The sequence below is a fragment of the Sciurus vulgaris genome (assembly GCF_902686455.1).
Source record: "Sciurus vulgaris genome assembly, chromosome: 9".
Lineage (NCBI taxonomy): Eukaryota > Metazoa > Chordata > Mammalia > Rodentia > Sciuridae > Sciurus > Sciurus vulgaris.
Genome location: NC_136469.1, coordinates 105,787,959 through 105,807,571, shown reverse-complemented (window position 1 = coordinate 105,807,571; position 19,613 = coordinate 105,787,959). Strand labels below are relative to the sequence as shown.

The window sequence follows — 19,613 nt, the reverse complement described above, 5'->3', positions numbered from 1 at the left end:
TTCGAGGAATATATTTAAAGGGTTCTCCTTATAGAAACTGGCTGGTTGGAATCTATTTTATAAACCATTAAATACAAGTGAAAGCTGCTGTATGTGAAGTAGCCTTGATGTTTAACTCTAGCAATAACTTCATATATGTCAGACATAGCAATTTTGGATGTGTATTTATAGAATATAGAATAAATATATTACTTCACTACTTCACAATTATTGTATGCTAGCAAACAAAGGCATCCTTTGGGTTTGCATAACTAGAAAAATTATTTATAGAAATTATTTATAGTTACAATGCAAACTTTTGAAATATCCTTTTTTTTTGCTATGAATAAACATCTTTCTGGTTCTTGGCCTGTCAGAACTTAACATTCTATTGACTTTCAACAAATCATTTACTGAATGTCCACTTTGTCAGACATGGTACTAGACATGGCCAGCAAAAATGAAAGGTTCCTTTTAACTAGATGCAGTCAGAAACAAATGAAAGATTTCTTAGAAAGACTGCAATTTTTTTAAAAAAAGTGCAAAAATTTATAGAAAAGGTAGCGCCTAAGTAAGCAAAATAACTAGTTTTATGTGGCATTATCAGGAAGAGGTTTCCTGAGTGGATGAGCATAAATTTTAAGAAAAGGAATCAGATTTGGAAAATAGTATATTCTAGACAAAGAAAACGAGCAGAAAGGCAAAGGGTAGAAGTCGGTAGAAGTCGTGAGTCCTGTCACGTGATTCCACACCCAGGTGTAATAGGACTGGATCATTGTTAGCAAAGGGTGGAGGAGGCAGTTGGAGGAAAGCTGCAAACACAAGCCAAGTAGTTCACTACTGACATCTGAGGAGGAGCGAACGTAATGGAAACAAAGCATTTTTGTTTGGCTTTGCTGCCGCCCGTATACACCACAAGCCCATACAGATTTTTACATTCATGTATCTCACTGTCACCACGTTTCTTACAAACTTTCAATACACAACTTTTAGAAACGTTTAGGGCACACTCTCAAAGTTTTTCCGGAGAAAATAATCCAAATATTACAAAAAGCAGAGTGTGCATTAATTGGTGTTCAAAGGCGAGGAGAGAAAAGCGGTTTTCCATTCCCCGCTTCCGTGCCAGTGTGTTATAAACTTGAATTCGGAAAAACTGATGATATAATGCCTTTAAAAGTGCTTATCACAGTGTCTGGCCCCGTAGTATGCACTCCACAAATTATGGTCATTATTTCGACCTTAGACCTCTCTTAACCATTTGGGATTCGGGTTTCTCGTTTTCAGGGGAAGAAAAGGGACGCAGATGGCCTCCGGGGCTCCCGCCAGCCTCGACCATCTCCGATGTCATGCAGGCACCAACTAAACATCTGCAGAACAAAGTAAACTCTCTCCACCGGCTGGGGCTGGGCGCCCACACACAGGACCCGAGTCCGGACAGGACTGGCCCCGAGGCCCACAAACCGTTTCGGTGGGTGAAAATATACTTCACATCCTTCTACTAAAACCAACAGGCGAACTGAAAGAGAGCCGGATTCGCAGCCCGGGACCCGCAGGCAACGAGCTCCTCTCTTCAGCAGTGAGCGCAGGACTGGTTCTCCCGAGCCCACCTTCGCCAACGCTCCCGCCACACCCCTTCCGGCAGAAGCACCGCCCCTTCGGCCGACGGTCGTCTCGCCGGCCCCGCCCACGGCCCCGCCCCGCCGCGAGCCCGGCGCCTGGTCCTCTCAGCGCCCGCCGGCGGACACGTCCACCCCCGACGCTCTGAGGTCACCGACAGAGCCGGACTGCGGGGGGCGGAGGGACGGAGGGAAGATGGCGGCAGAGGCCGGATATTGGCGCCGCCTCCCCCAATCCCGGAGCCGGCGCAGATGAGGCGGCTCGGCTGGGGCCAGCGGCGCTTCGGAACCCGAGCTGGGGGGACCCTGGCGGTGGGGCCTGTCCCTGCTCTATGCCGGCGCCTCAGCTAGAGTGAGCGGCGGCAGCGGCGGCGGTGACGCCTCTTTCCTCCGGCTGGTTCCCTGTAGCTGTGAGTCCGAGCGGGTGGCCGGCGGCGGGGCCAGGATGGAGGACGTTAACTCCAACGTGAACGCGGACCAGGAGGTGCGGAAGCTGCAGGAGCTGGTGAAGAAGCTGGAGAAGCAGAACGAGCAGCTGAGGAGCCGCTCGGGGGCCGTGCAGGGCGCAGGCCCCCTTGGGCCCGGCAGCCCGGTTCGGGCCGGCGTGTCCACTCCCTCCTCTGGCTCGGCGTCCCCTCGGGGCTTCCCCTTGGGCCTCAGCGCCAAGTCGGGCAGCGGGACCGGGTCGGGCCCGAGACGGACGAGTAGTGAGGAGCTGCGGGACGCGACCTCCTTGCTGGCGTCTGGCGAGGGCGGCTTGCTGGACGAGGTGGAGCCGCTGCGGCCCGACGAGTTGGAGCGCCTGTCAGGCTGGGAGGAGGAGGAGGAGAGCTGGTGAGCGCGGGGCTCGGCCGGGGCTGGGCGGGGACCGGCCGGGGGCGGAGGAGCGGCTTGCGAGGGTCCCCGTGGTAGGACGCCGCGCTTTGTGTAGCAGGGTCCGCTCTCTGGAGGGGACTAGAGGTTTTCTTTCTTTGGCTATGGGAAGGTCAACTAGGGTTGGGGATTCGAGGTGTGCACAAGGAAAAAGGCATGTAGCCAGTTCTCCTTTGGGTGGCGAACCCTTTGGGGTTGCTGGACCCAGGTGGGTCCGTAGGTTGGCACACCTTGAGTAGGTCTGAACGTTTGGAGGAGTCAGAGAAGGGAAACTGCTTCGACGGAAAGGATTCTGCTTTGTGTGAACATACCAGCTTTCCGATGGTGGCCTGAGCATTTGGGATGTCAGGGAGGGGTCTGCTTGATGAGGTATCACCGGGTTGGCGGGAGGGGGGCCACCAGAGTCGTCTACGTCAGTGCAGTGGTCAGAGTTCTGGGCCAGAGTGGGATGGGTATATATCTGGTGGCGATGGGGAGGCCGTGTGAATCAGCACTCCCCTTTGGGCAGTGGGGTAAAGCTTGCTTTGTGTGAAGGGGGCAGAGGATGGTGATGCTTTGTGTGAAGAGTCAAGGATGGAACAAGAGCACTGACTCTTAAATTTTAAAGAAGAATTGGATCTGGCATTTTCTTTTTGAGTTGTGAAGCGATAATTAGCAAACCCAATTTTCATTTCTTTGTCATCCTAGGGCAAAGAAAAATACACTATTTAAATATCTAAGCCAAAGCTGTATTGTCATAAGCCACTTCTTAATGAATTTGTACCCACACTTTTATATCACTTTCATAAATAGAAAGAACACGGAGGCTTTTCCCCTCCTATTTTATTGCTACCTAATACAGATCCTAATACAGATGTCTGTGGGAAATTCTCTCTTCTAATTCTTTTTTTTTTTTTTTATAAGTTTTAACTTTTAGTTAAAATGTTTCTACTCTTCGTTGAAATTGAAACTTCTGATTTAGAGGAATGGAAATCCTTCACAGTGCTATAACAGCGCTGGAACTCTGAAGTGTTCTGAGCTTTGCCTGGATTCAGGCCCTGAAATTGCCACTTACTTGCTGTATGACCTTGGACTTCACTTTTGTGCTTTGAACTTCACTTTTTTCCTGTTTGATGGAGAAAATTATAAAAATTATTTTTAAAAAACTTCATAGAGTTGTGTAGATTGAGATAATTTAACATTGATTTGGCATGTGGTAAATTCTCCAAGACTAGCTACTGTTACCCTTAGGCCTAGTAATTGAAATCAAGGAATATTTCGTGAACTGTTAACATGATGTCAAGGGAAATTCCTAAGTGTTGTTGCCTGTTCATAATTATAGCAATTGCAGTCATGTTGAGAGTTAAGTTTTAAGCAGCTAAATAAGGTAGGATATATACAGTGAATTTTTTAAAGAATAGTGGTTGGACAAGAAGTACTGACAGTGCACAGAAACTGGGAAGAAAATAATGGTCTAAAGTAGTTGGGACAAATGTTAAGGAGGAGGTGTCTTTGGAGTCTGAGGGTGGGGAAAGAGTAGGAAGGGCATTGTAGGCTCTGACAACTACAAAAGGTATTTGTAACTCCTAGTTAGAAAGATGAATAACAGAGGTACTCTTGAATATATGATGTCAAGCCTTTTATTGTCATGTGATAACAAATATTATTAGAACTGACTATGGTAGTGACAGTTTTTCATGTAGTGTAAAATCACATTCTCCCAAAGGAATCCTTAGTATGTACACATTTTAAAAGAACCTAAAATCATCCTAATATCACATGCCCCTTCCAAGTGATGATAATAATGATGCTCATAATATGAGCACTCATCAGCCCATTTTAGATTATAATTAGAATACACTGACTCCACTTAAAAGAAACTGATTAAGTCTTTGAGTACTTTGATTACTGAGCGTGAGATTTGTTAAGGTAAAACAAGTATTCTTAAATACTATGCTAGAAGTTTCTTTTGACCAGATGATGGCTGCTTGCTGCTTTGATGTGGCTTGTTATCTTTATATTATAGCTATCCTATGCATTTTCTGAAAAGATTTGTGTAAATTAAAAGTTGGAAAGTTGTAAAAATCATATTAAAAATGCTTTGGGATATGTTTTGTGGGTATAAGTTGGAGGGAGAAGGTATCAGTGCCAGAAGATTATGAGTCAAGAGGTTTTCTTCTTTCTTGGCAAACCAAAAACCTACCTTCTATAGATTCTACCCTTCGTACCATTATTCCCCCCCCCCCCCCATCTAGAGGAATGTTTTCCCACACATGTATATACCACAAAATGCTAGTTCTGAAGGTACCATTTGGCATTATGGGGAAAAAGTACCTGTGGGTTCCGGGGTCAATAAATGTGGGGAAAACTGGGTTCAACAAAATAAACATTTCTTTTAATGCTGAACTTCTTTAAGATGCAAATGGACACTGAACACACTAAATTCCTAAGGGTTATGGGTTTTTCCTAAACCTAATTGAATTCCCACAGAACTGCTTAGTATCATAAAGAATATATTTTAACTTAGGCAGAGTGGTCTACAGCTACTTTTGGGAGGAGGGTAGGGGACCCAGCTTCATAAAATGAAATACATTTTACCTCATAACCTAGTACACAAGTTATTAATAGCATGAAAGTTTCATAAAACTATGGATACTTTTACTATGAGTGGTTCACTCTAATATTTTCTGTTGTCTTCTGTTTCATGGGGAGGGGGAATGCCAATTACTGCTCACTAAGCTGATTTTGTGACTCGCTAATGGGTTGCATCTCTCACTTTGGAAAACACTGTTCTAGAATAACTCAGAAAAGTCTAGGCAAGGGAACTAACATAATTGTGCATCATAGTGTTTCAGGCTCTGCCAGGCAGCTTATAAACATTTTTGCACTTAATTTTTATATATTCGTAAGTTTGGTATCATTTTCTAGGTAAGGAAAGTTAATCTCTTGTTCAGCGTCAAATAATACACAGTAAATGATGAAGTCAAGATTAGAATCCAGGTATTTATATACAAAGGCCTATGCTGTTTCCACTATATTTTGCTTTTTCTGAGTATGATACCCTTTCACCTGAGTGGCCCATTGCTTACTTTTTGGAGTTAAGGGGATCAAACCTTGGGCCTCTCGTAAGGGCTCTGCCACTGAGCTACATCCCCAACCCTTGAGTGGCCCCTGTAAATATTTGAAGACTACTATCATGTCCCCACTGATCTGTTTTCCTCACCACACACTGAACACTCTTCTCCAGAGTAAATAATTCCAGTTTGTTTAATAATTTCTTAGATAATATAATCCTCTGATCCTTCAACGATCGTTATTTTTTTCTTAACCCTGGTTGCTCTCTTCATGGTATCCAGAATTGTACTCGGCATTTTAGGTGATAGTTGACCAGAGTGTGTGGTGGGTATACCTTGCTTGAGCTAAATACTATTAGTTTTATGATAATGCTGTTATTATATATTTTAAAACTGATATTGATGGTTTAAACTTCTGTTACTTAGACTTAAACATGAGCCAATACAGTCAACTTTATCCCATATATATCATACATAGGTGGTTAAACTAGTCTCTTTAACCCTGTTTTTGTGAAATGAAGTTTTTTAGCTTAAATATAAGGCTTTCAAATTTCATTTTGTTAGTCTTGATTTAGGCATTTTAAAGTATTGTTTCTGATTTTTGGAGTGTCATCTTTATATTTGTTAGGTATGTCTACAAGGTCTCCATTCACTTTGTTGATAAACAATGTTAAAATGACAACTGAATTATTCTGAAGTGTGCAACTTGACTTCTTCCAAATTAACACAATCCATTAATCAACACACATTATGGTTATTCAGTAACATTTTGTTTGTGTACATATTATGAAAAATTTTGTCAAATGCATTGCTGTAATTAAACTATAATGTGCCTACAGGGTTCTTACTTACAGTGCAGTAAAACTATTAAAATAAAAATCACAATTAATTTGGTTTGTCTTGTTCATGATGACTGTTTTGGCTTTTATGGAATCAGTTTTTCCTTAAAGTCACAAACATTCTCTTTAACCCAATTTTGAATTTTGCAAAGAATCTCTTTGTTCTGGAATTTCTAGACATTGCTTATTTTTTCTCTTTAGAAATTATATTTCCTCTGATCTGGACTTTTTCCCCCCATAGTGCTAAAGGATGGAACCCAGGTCCTTGTACTTACTAAGCAAGCATTCTTCCACTGAACTGTATACCATCATTTCTAATTGATAATGGTTCAGTGAATACATTTCTTTTCCTTCATTCAGAGGAGTAGGCATAAACTCATTTCAAGCTATATTCTAGTATACTATCACCTTCCTGCAGTTGAACTTCAATTTCCTTTGAAGAAGTTTGTTCTGCATTATCCACTTGAAAAAGTTAATGACAGAAAAAAACCTCAAAAACTAAAAAAGACATTTCTTCCTCTCCCTGTCATCTAGTATTATTGTATATTTTGCTCCAATATTTTAGATTATCCCTTCTTTGTACTAACCCTATAATTTTTTTCCTTGAATTTTCCATGTTAAGATATAATTTTATACTATAAAACTTACATTTAAAGCATACAATTTAGTGACTTTGAGTGTATTCATAAAATTGTGCAGCTGTTACCACTAATTCCAGAACATTGTTATAATCCCCAAAAGAAACTCCAAATGTTTAGCAGTCAATCCCTATTTCCTCCTTTCCATTTCCGTTTATCTACATTGTCTTTTTTTGTTGTTCTTGTTTTTTGTTTTGCCGTATTGGGGATTGAACCCAGGGCTTTGTGCACACTAGGTAAATGCTCTACCATTGAGCTACAATGTAGATAGGATGGAAGTTTGCTTTGTTTGTTTGTTTGTTATTTCCACAATCCCAGAGTGCTGGGACTTGAACCCAGGCCTCCAGCATGAGAGTCAGGAACTCTACGAGATGAGCTAAATGGCCTGCACTACAATGTAGATAAATGTAGTTTGTTTTCATGAAAAGATAAATGAAACTTCTTTATTTTCCTGGAATATCAGATGAGGAACCACGCAGTTGTAAAGCTCACATCCCATGAGACTTCTGGATCACTGATGGTGGTATTGCTCCTCAGTCCCACCTTTGGTACCACACTGAGTGCCAGACTCCTCAGGGAGCCCAAAGAGCAATTTGCTTTCTCCCTCTACTTAAACCATTGCCTCCTTACCTTTCTGCTAAGAACATATCTATAACTTTATGAATTAGTGTGATTTTTGACATTTTTTTAAAAAGAGACCATTTGGTCAATACTTACATTAATAGAAGTATTAAGTAATGTCTTAAAATAAATGTATTGAGTTACCCCTTTTCTTAATATTTGTACTAACCAAAGTACATATACTACATGTTTACTCCTGTTGTGTTTTTAATAGCAAAAGTGAACTTATAAAAGATCATAGGTCTTAAGACTTTCAGTATTGTAAATTCTTACTTTGCCTATTCCATTTACTCAAAATCATATCCTCTGGGATCTTTCATTTGGGAATCTAAATTATGGAGAAAATGAACACCTTCAGGAACAAGGTAGCTTATTTAAGAGGAAGGTTTTAAACTACTTCTTTAAACTAGGAATGGCTCAGAAGTGCAAAACAGTTTGCTTTGATCTGGGAAAAGCCTTAAATTCTGGAATAAAGGTGAACTTCGCTTAAGTTAAGGCACTGTAGAGAAAAAAATGAAAAACTATCTCCTTGAATTGTAAGAAATAACAGAAGGAAGGTAACATAGTATCTAACATGAAATTTGAAAATATTTGGAAAGATTAGATGAACTAAGGAGTATGTAGTTAAATACTAGAGATTTAGGGCTAGGAGTATAGCTCAGTATTGTAGCACTTACTTAGCACTGAATTGAGTGACTGTTGAGACTTATTTTGTTTTTGAAAAATGTGAATAAGGACCAGGAGTGGGCCAAGCTGAGTTTGTCAGTGACCCCTGACTGATAAGGGGAGAAATGAGATTTAATTGCTGCTATCAAGTTAGTGAAAAAGCTTTTAATATATATTTGATTTCTAATCAGTACAGTATAATTTGATAATTATAATGAAATTAGATTGTATTTCTTTGTTAATATCTAATAGCTATACAAAGAGTAGTTTAGTAATTTGAGGATGTGAATATATCTTTTGAGTAAACCTGCTCATTTCCCATCTTAGAGGGAGATAATGGATCTTGTGTTGACTTGTCACAATGAAATTCTTGTTTGCCATTGGTTATCCTTAGGCTAGGGCTGATCTGGAGAGTATTGAAAAACAAAACCCCAGAAGAATGACTCTTAGAAACTGAATCTCTAGAGATTTAGAACTTGATATATAAGTCTTCTTGATGGCAGTGCAACCTGTGAGGGAAAGATATTAACAACCTCTGTCTGAAGTATAATAATGTAGTTTTACCTTAATGTACCTTTGACTAACTCTATGTGAGGTATAAAAATCTATTTTATCTTAGTTCATCTTTGAATTCCTGTCTGAAACCATGGGTGGCCAATGGTAGCTACTACATAAATATTTGTTTAAATGACTGAGTAAAGCATGATAACTAAGCTTTCAAGTTATGTAGAGTTTGGAGGCAGAGTGAACACAAGAGTTCACTTCTATCTGAAACCAATAATAAGAGTTCATAAAAGAAAATTTTATATGGATTTGAATATGAGAGCTGGGATTTTGGATTTGGGAACAGATGAAAGAGTATTTCTTGCTGAAGGTCAGAGTCAAAAAGCATAGGGGAAAAAATAAATATTACATATTAGTAGGATAGAGAGAAGACCTGTAAAGACACTTTTCCAGAGTGAAATTTGTTAGAGAATAAGAAATAAATTTGAAAATATGTATAATTATTGTATACTGATAAAAGTAAAAAAAAAAATTTAAAGAAATAAAGTTGAATCATTGCTTTGGAGACCATACTGTGAATAGCTTATGGAATCTAGAAAATTGGGAGGGGGGACTTGGATGGGGTTTCAGTATTTGACTGTTCTTAAAACAAAAAAACGGTGTTTTGACAGTATAAAGTAGATGAGAACAGAAGTCACAACTGCCTTAATTGGTTCAAAATGTCCTCTTGGCTTTGCCTACCTCTTGTGCCCTGAAGCAGAAAGCAAAAGTTTAGTTCAAATCAAAATATTGAGCCCTCTTTTAAACATCCATGTTGTTTAAAAATGTTATTTTGATCTGACTCTCTTGTGAAAGAATAATCTTAGCAGGGTTTCTCAACTTTGTCATTTGGGCCCGATAATTCTTTGTTCCAGGGACCGTATTCACACTGTAGGGTGTCTGGCAGCATTTCTGGCCAACCAAAAATGTCTCTAGATATTGTACATGTCCCCTGGAAGCAAAATCACCCCAAGGTTAGGGATCATTGCCTTAAAGGATACTTATGGTATAGTGTCAACTTCACCAGAAATATCTAGTGCTATATTCTGATACAGGTTGAATCTCTTACCCAATATGCTTGGGATGGGAAGTGTTTAAATTTAAAAAATTTTAGGGTATTTACATATGTGTGATAAAATATCTTGGGGTTGGGACCCCAGTCTAAACATGAAATTTGTTTTAAATATAACTTATACACATAGTCCAAAGGTAATTTTATGCAATATTTTAAATACCTAACTACAAACACAAACAACTGAAGAACAGTTTGGATTTTCTCTTAGGACAGTGTCAGTTCTAAAAATACTATCCCTTTCACCAAATATATTTTGTGCTTTCTCATCATCTCAGAATATGGTATACTTCAGAAACCCTCACATACTCTTATCTTTTTTGTATATAACTCAAAAGATAAAATGTCTGGACATTCCTAATATTAACTTTAGTTCTACAGACAGAGTAGAGGGTACAATTCTCTTTTAATTCTGGCATGTAACTTTGTATTGATAAACTTTTTTTAGCATTCAGTTATCTAATATTTCAGACTAACCTATTGGCAAGATTGTATACACATTTAAATACATATATTTATGTATATTAAAAACATGTATATGTAAATACATACATTTAGATTTTCCTCCTATTCCTATCTGGCTTATTTTCACAAAGTGAATAAAATTCTTTATTCATTTTTATAGTAATATAAAAATATAGTAATATAAGTAATATAGTAATATAAGAAGCTAGTTCTAGAACCTATAGTAATATTTGCAAATTATAAAATTCTCTGAGAGTATGTGTATTATTCTTTTGCATGTTAATAAACCTTTGTTACCAATGTTTTGTGGATTCTAAAACTCTTCTCAGGTAATATTTTTGTGGAGACTATTTACAATAAGAAAAAGGCTTAATTTTTATTTATAATTTATTTAATTTTTTTGCAGTGCTGGGGATTGAACCCAGGGCCTTGTGCTTGTGAGGCAAGCACTCTACCAACTGAGCTATCTCCCCAGCCCCTTATGGAGGATTTGAATGTTGAACCATTTGTTAAAATTAGGACATTTCAGTCAGGAACTTAAATGTCTTATACAAGTAAGATCCTGTTTTAGCCATTAAAAAGCACAATTCTCTAAAAGAGTCAGTGTGGATTACATAGATATGCACATACTCTGTGGACTAAATAATTTTGAAGCAGTTGCTATCTACACCTGTAGTTGTAACTGAAAAGATTTGTAGTAACCAGTATACATAAAAGTTGTTTCTTGAAGTTATTGCCACAATTTGCAGAGTCTGGTATAATTTGAGACTCCCGGTCTTCTTGATGTCTTTTCTCAAAAAGAAGCAACTCAGTTTTTGATTAATGCATTCTGTATTGTTCTTACCAGGTACTGTTTCCAAGCAATATAAATACTAGGATTTTATTTTTTAAATATTTAATTTCTAACTTCACTTTTGTGCTACCCCAAGGAATATCAAACTTGTTTTTTCTTTAAACCCATGCCATAGTGGATTAGGGTTAAAGTGGGTCATGAAATGTAAATGGAAGCATAGAGTGTCATTGTCTCTAAAAGTTTGGGACTCACTAAACATTTCTTCAGTCTACCTTGCTTGTTTTGCTGGGGTATTTTTTGTTGTCATTTGTTTTTTGTTTTGGGATTCACCATGCTGTTTTGTGTTTTGTTATACATGACACACACATTTCTCCTATATCCTTCCCTACAACTACTGGTACTTTAGTGCTTCTAAGACTTATTAATGAATTTACCTCTCTAATAATTGCCAGTATTTTTGAAAATACTAATGATATTCATCTAAAAACTAGATCATATATATCCATATAAATTTGATGTCTTTTAGTCAGCTAGTGGGCTGAATATAATAGTAAAATGCACTATGATTGGGTTGGGGATGTGGCTCAGTGGTAAAGCAGTTGCCTAGCATATGTGAGGTACTGAGTTCAATCCCCTGCACTGCCCCCTCCAAAAAATGTATTATAATCAATCTAAAAGTTAAGACTTTTATGGGCTGGGGATGTAACTTAGTGGTACAGTGCTTACCTGTCATGTATGAGGCCCTGGGTACAATTCCTAGCACCACTAAATAAATAAATAGACTCACTATATAAATATATGAACTGAGAATGTTTTCCTTCGATCGAATTGTGATTTTTGTATGTAGCAGTGGAATTGATTATAACTTTACAGTTGGCAAGGCTTAGAAGAGAGGAAGGAAGATTGAGGCTTTAAGAATGGGAACTGTATTGAATTTTTTTTTAATTAATTAATTTATTTTTTTATTGTAAACAAATGGGATACATGTTGTTTCTCTGTTTGTACATGGCGTAAAGGCATACCATTTGTGTAATCATAAATTTACATAGAGTAATGTTGTTTGATTCATTCTGTTATTTTTTCCCTTGAAAAATTTTTTTTTGATCAAGACAGTACATTTATTTAAGCTAAGCTATAACAGCATACTAATGAGATAGCATTAACAGTCAACTCCTCAGCTACATGGTTCTTATTTTTGCCTTTTACTTATAAATAGTAACAATTACATGCTTGTTGATATATTGCAATAAAATAAAGAAAAAACATTAAATATTAAGAGTTTTACTAAATGTTTATGGTAGATGGCAAAAATGTGTACAAATCTGTCTTCTCACCCATCTCTGTACAACTGATTATGCTCTGTATTGAAATCTTTAACCCAGGGATCTTTTGCATTTTTTAGCAATCTTAGTGAAGTTTAATAGGTTCTGGAACAATCATGGTTTTACCATTTAATAGCTGTGTCACCTTGGATAAGTTAGTTGCCTCAGAGTTTCTCAGTGACTTCATCTTAAACTGGGAATTGTAATAGTTCTTGTCTCACAGGTTTATTAAGATTGAAAGAATGAGTGTATTTAACATACTGAAATGATGCAATGCCAAGGTATAATAAACACTTCATAAAATATAATGGTAATAACAATTACTGTTGTCACATTGACTAAGAAAGCTTGTTAAATCATTGTAAAGCAATGCGTCTCAATGTTTCAGAATTATTATATTAAGTTACAGGTAATTTTTTATTAATGAAAGTTTCTTTTATTTTTTTGTTTTGTTTTGGGTTTTTTGGTACTGGGGATTTAGTCCAGGCATGCATTACCTGTGAGCTACATCCCCAAGCCTATTTATTTTTTCTTTTGAGACAGGGTTTCAAGTTGCTTAGGGCCTCACTTAGTGTTGCTGAAGCTGACCTGGAACAGAGTTTCTCCTGCCTCAGCCTTGAGAGTTGCTGGGATTACAGAGGTGTGCTACCACACCTGGCCTGAAAGTTTTAGAAAACTATAAAATGATAAAAATAGAAACAAAATTGCAGCCTCAGAATGGCCACTTTGATATTAACTTTGGCCTCTTTATCATTTTTCTTTCTTTTTTTTTTTTTTTCTGTTTTGGTACTAGGTATTGAACCCAGAGCCTTGTGCATGCTAGGCAAGTACTCTACCACTATGCAAAATCCCCATCCTTTTTTTTTTTTTTTTTTCTTCTTTCTTTTTTTTCCTTTCAAATCTGAGACAGGGTCTTGCTCACTCAGGCTGACCTGGAACTTGCAGTCTTCCTGCCTCACTGGGATTACAGGTGCATGCTACCAGGCCCAGCTTCTTTATCTTTTTCTTTTCTTTTATTAAAATCTTTTTTATTTTTAGACTACATTTTGATTCATTGTACACAAATGGGGTACAACTTTTCATTTCTATGATTGTACACAATGTAGATTCGTACCATTCATGTAATCATACATATACATAGGGTAATACTGTTTCATTCTACTTTGTCCCCCACACCCTCCCACCCCATTTTCCTCTACACTGTCCAAAGTTCCTTCATTCTTCTCTCCCCCCCACCCCCATTCTATATTGTCATGCACTTATCAGAGAAAACATTTGGCCTTTGGTTTTTTGGGCTTGGCCTATTTCTCTTAGCATGATATTTTCCAGCTTCATCCATTTACCAGCAAATGCCATAATTTTATTCTTCTTATTGCTCAGTAATATTCCATTGTGTATATACGTCACAGTTTCTTTGTGCATTCATCAACTGAAGAGCATCTAGGTTGGTTCCACAATCTAACTGAATTGAGCTGTGAATTGAGCTGCTATGCTTTATCTTTTTTCATATTGCAATATAAACATTGTCATCCTGGTTTTTGTTTGTTTTTGGTACCAGGGATTGAACCCAGGACAACTTAACCACTGAGCCACATCCCTAGCCCTTTTTTGTATTTTATTAGAGATAGGGGTCTCACTGAGTTGCTTAGGGCCTCACTAAATTGTTAAGGCTCGCTTTGAACTTGTGATCCTCCTGCCTCAGCCTCCCGAACTGCTGGGATTACAGGTGTGTGCCACTGCTCCCAGAGTCATCCTGGTTTTTTATTTGATGTTAATTCAGATGCAAATGTTTGAACATCTATACATGTCTGCATCAGGGATTATTTAGTGATTTTTTTGGGGGGGAGTTGGGGTACTGGGGATTGAACTCAGGGTCACTTGGCCACTGAGCCACATCCCCAGACATATTTTGTATTTTATTTAGAGACGGTCTCGCTGAGTTGCTTAGTGCCTCACTAAGTTGCTGAGGCTGGCTTTGAACTTGTGATCCTCCTGCCTTAGTCTCCCAAATTGCTGGGATTACACGCATGCACCACTGTACCTGGTTTATATAGCAATCTTTGAAGATACAGTTTCTGATCTTTTGATTTGAAAGTACCATATTCAGTGAATGGGTAGAGAGCCATGATTCTGAGGTATTAAAGTCTGATTATTTTCCTTGGCCTATGAAAAAAATTTCCACAGCAATCTCATTTATTTCCATAATCATTTTAATGTAACTTTTATTTTAACATTATACAAAGATAAATCTTTGTTGTCTTTCAGTAGTCTATTTTCAGCAACTACAATATGAAGAGTAATTTCTATAGTTATATAAAGTCATCCAAGTAACTACAATCTTCTTTCCTATTTCAATCATTTAATTATATGTCTGATATGTGTGTATCCATAGAAAAGTCAGGAGAGACCTACTCCAAACTGTAAGTAACTTTGGGAGTAGTTTGGTAAGGGGAAAAGGTATCACTTCTTAATTACACTTTTATATTACTAAAAGTTGTTATGCTTAAAAGCATAGTTATAGTCTGTTGTTTTATCACCATATACAGGTATGTCTGCCAGATGTGTGTGTGACTTATTGTCAGCTTCATATTGTTTGAATTCTTAATTACATTTCAATATTTCTCTTAATATTTAAAATTATACATAAATTATACATGTTTGTTATGTTTAATATGGTGTTTAGTTTCTTTGTAATAATTGTGCTGGGAAAAAAGGGGTATCCTGAAAGATCAATTCATTTCTAACCAATTTTAACAGTTTTATTCACACGTAATTTTCACACCATAAGATAAACTTGTTTAAAGTGTACTTTTTTTAGTGTTCCATGATTTCCACTTTATTTACTGAATTTTGCAGCCATATTATAACTTAGTTATAGCATATGTTCAACATCCCCATAAGAAATCTTATACTTCCCATTCCTGTTCTCTCCAGCCCCTTTCTTATGCCTAAGCAACCATGAATATCTTTTGTTTCTCGTAGATTTGTCTATTCTAGACTACTATATATATATATTTATATTTATATCTATATATGTAGATATGTAGATATATAGTATCATATAATATGTGGTATTTTGTGACTGATTTCTTTTACTTCCCATAATGTTTATGAGGTTCATTCATGTTGTAGCATTTTTATTGCTTCTAACATATTTTATAGTCTTTTTTTCTAATTATAAATACTGTTTTAGTCAACTTTTTTATTACTGTGACCAAAAGACCTGACAAGAAAAACATAGAGGAGGAAAAATTTATATGGGGATGGTGGTTTCATAGGTCTCAGTCCATAGATGACCGATTCTCCTACTCTGGGCCCAAGGTGAGGCAGAACATTACAGTGAAAGAATGTGGTGTGGGAAAGCAGCTCAGGACGTGGCAACAAGGAAGCAGAAAGAGTGCTCAAAGGCATGCCCCCAGAGACCTTACCTCTTCCAACCATACAATACCTGCCTGTAGTTACCACCCAGTTAATCCATTCAAGTGAATTAATGCCCTGATTGAATTAAGGCTTTCATAACCCAATCATTTCACCTCTAAATTTTCATACATTGTCTCACACATGAACTTTTGGGGTCACCTCATATCTAAACCATAACAATACTAACTCAAAAAATTTGAATAGGACAAAAATTAATAAAGTAAGTCCCTTAAGGTTAAAATGGGGCTTGGGGTGAAATTTCCTTTTTGATAGGGTGTATCTAAGTGACTACAAAGATACTTTGAACACTGCTTCAGTTTGTTGTACTTAATGGGGACACCTAACATAGTCTTACTAGAGATATTCAAGGAAAGTTTTCCCTAAGACTTGACATTTCACTTGAGACTCAATAGAAAATAGAAATGAGCTAAATGAAATTGAGCAGGGAAAGGTGAGGTTAGCAGAGAGGAACTGAACTTGGTTAGGCAAGAGGAACAGCATGCACAAGTGACCTAGCAGCAAAAGTTGTTGGGCTTTCCAGGAATAGAAATTGGTTCCATAGGGGTGTTATTTAGATTTGAGTGGTAGAAGAAGGTAAAAAATAAAGCTAAAGAAATGCTGTAATAGATCATTTGTAGGGTCTCAAGGGTGGTGGGGACCATTTTTTAGAGAAACTATCCTACAGGCAGACGGAAACTGACAGAATTTTTAAAGAAGTATTAATCAAGTCAGATTTATAATTTATAAAACATTTTGTCTGCAGTGTACAGAGTGAATCGAAAAAAGAGCATAACCAGAGATTTTCAAATTTCAGAAAATATTTTCCTTTTTCAAAATTGTTTTGATTGGGGTGGGGGTGCTGGGGATATAGCTCAGTTCATAAAGTGCTTGACAGCACAAGGCCCTGGGTTCAATCCCCAGGATCCCCCGCCCAAAAAAAAAAAAAAAAAAAAATTGTTTTGACCATTCTTTCATATAAGTTTTAGGATCAACTTACCAATTTCTAAAAAAAACCTGCTGCAGTTTTCTAGGGAAATTGTTTATTAGTTTGGAGGAATCAATCTCTTGACAATATTGAGATTTCAGATCTATAAACACGTGTGTCTTTCCATTTGTTTAAGGCTTCTTTAATTTCCCTTAGCAATGTTTTAAAGTTTGCGTCACCTTACTAGATAGACACTACAGTATAGCATTTAATAGAAGTGATGAAAGTGCATATTCTTACTTTATTCCCAATTTTGGGAGAAAATGTTAAAACTTTTTACCAGTAGATCTGATTTTCTAAAAGAGTTTGTGTAGGATTGGCCTTTTTTTTTTTTCTTTAATAGTTTAATATCATAATAAGTGAGAACAACTGGACCTTCATGGGAAGATTTTTAAATTTCTAATTCAACATTACTTTTAAGTCTATTAGATTCTGTATTTCTCCTTGAGTCGTGTTTGGTAGCTTGTCTTTCTAGAATTTCACTGTTTAATCCAAGTTATTTATTTTGTTACCATAAAATTGTTTATAATATTTTCTTATAATTCTTTTAACATTTGTGGTATTCATAATCATGTCCCTCATTTCCCCTCAGTTTTGGTGATTTGTGGGTTTTTTGGTCTTTTTTCTACATCAGTCTTTTTTCTAGGTCAATCTAAAGCATTATAGATAGCTTTTTTTTTTTTTTTTTTTTTTCTTTCTTTCTTTCGAAAGAACCAACTTTGGGCTGGGCACAGTCGTAGTCACCTGTAATCCCAGAAGCTTGGGAGTCTGAGGCAGGAGGATCTGAGTTCAAACCAGCCTCAGCAACTTAGCGGGGCACTAAGCAACTCAGTGAGACCCTGTCTCTAAATAAAATACCAAAAAAGGCTGGTGGATGTGACTCAGTGGTTCAGTGCCCCTGGGTTCAATCCCCAGTACCAAAAAAAGAAGAAGAAGAAAAAAAAGACCAACCTTGTTTCAATCTTGTTTTTTTTTTCTACATTGTTTTTCTGTTTTCTGTTTCACTAATTTTTTCTCTAATCTTTATAATTTTCTCCCTTCTGATTGCTTTGGGTTGAATTTTGTTCTTAGTTTTTAAAGCTTGGGTTATTGATTTTAGACCTACTTTCTTTACTAATATAAGTGCTTCAAATTGTAAAATTTCCTGAAAGCACTCCTTTAGCTTCTTCGTATAGGTATATTGTGTTTTTGTTTTTATTTAATTCAAGATATTTTCTAATTTCCCTCATGACATCATATTCTTTGACCTGTGATCACTTGTAATCACTTGTAATTATGTTGCTTAATTTTTAAATTATTTAGAATTTTATCAGATCTTTCTTTTTTTTTTTTTTTTACGGTGCTGGGGTTTGAACCCAGGGCCTCATGCTTGCAAGGCAAGTACTGTACCGACTGAGCTATCTCCCCAGCACTTCGGATTTCTTTCTATTTTTGATTTCTAATTCCATTTTGATTAGAACATATACTTTGATGAACTCAATTTTTTAAAATTCAGTAAGACTTGTTTTATGGTTTGTACTAGAGAATGTTCCATGTGTACTTAAAAAGAATGTGTGTCTTTTGTTTGGTTGGAATGCCCCATAAATGTTAAGTTCATTAATAATGTTCAAGTCTTCTATCCTTACTAATTTTTTTCATGTAGTTCATTTTTTAATTATTAATGATGAGCTATTGAAAATGTTAAACAAAATTTCTGAATTGTCTTTTCACTTCTGTTAGGTGTTTTCACATTTCTAATTGCTATATCCTCTTGATTTTTTTTTTTTTTGGGGGGGGGGTGGTGATGCTGGGGATCGACCCAGGGCCCTGTGCTTGCAGGGCAAGCACTTTACCAACTGAGCTATCTCCCCAGACCCCTCTTGATGTTTTGAAATGTCTGTATCTAGTAATATTATTTATTGTCTATTTTATCTAATAATATAACTATTCCACCTCTCTTATGGTTACTATTTGCATGGCATATTTTCCCCATCCTTTTACTACATGTGACTTTGAATGTAAGATGTTCTTTTGTAAACAAAATGTCATTGAATCTTACTTTTTATCCATTCTGACTATCTCTGTCTTTTGAGTAGAGTGTGTAGCCCATACACATTTAATATGATTGTTGGTATGGTTGATATTATGCCTGTCATTTTGCTGTTTGTTTTCAGTTTTAACTCAGTTGTTTCTGTTCTTTGTCCTTCTTTAACTTTGTTTTCATTATGATGAGTAGTTTCCAGTCACATTCTGAACATTTTGGGTATTAAGTAGTGAGAATAAGAATCCATTTCTTCATTTTTTAGCAAACAATGACCCTGGTAGGATGTTATGTATAGATCTAGATGGGGGTGAATTTTCACCTTCCTGCAAGGTCCTGCTGACACCACCTCAGCAAAAGTGAGCACTGGCACACATTACCTCCTTACAGACAGATAGGATGTAACATCAGCTCTTTCGGGCCCCACTGATTGGGGCAGGTAGGGAAAGGGCAGACAACATGCTCTACTTCCAAATGCCTTTCTTTGTGGGTGTGGAGGCTCAGCTTCCCACTGTAGCTCTATGACTCAATTGTAGTAGTAATAGAATAATGAGGTAATGTTTCAAGTGTTTTAAGCAAGTGAAAACTTGACAGATCTGAACCATTAGAATTGTATGAGTCATCAGTTAATTGCCTGTGTCCATCAGAAGTGTCACTCAAACCACGTATTAGGTTTTAAGAAAATCAAAAGGGTCAGTGAAAGAAAAT

The 19,613-nt window shown here is 37.1% G+C and overlaps 1 protein-coding gene across 2 annotated transcripts in view; it reads left to right on the top strand.

The window, feature by feature from the left end:
* The first annotated feature begins 313 nt into the window (after positions 1 to 313).
* Positions 314 to 19,613, top strand: part of SLAIN2 (SLAIN motif family member 2) — a 60,831-nt gene continuing 41,531 nt past the window's right edge. For both annotated transcript variants that reach the window (XM_079153603.1, XM_079153602.1), the window contains exon 1: positions 314 to 2,429. In XM_079153603.1, coding sequence (XP_079009729.1) covers positions 2,041 to 2,429 — 389 coding nt within the window. In that variant the 5' untranslated portion in view covers positions 314 to 2,040. The remainder of the gene's footprint in view (positions 2,430 to 19,613) is intronic.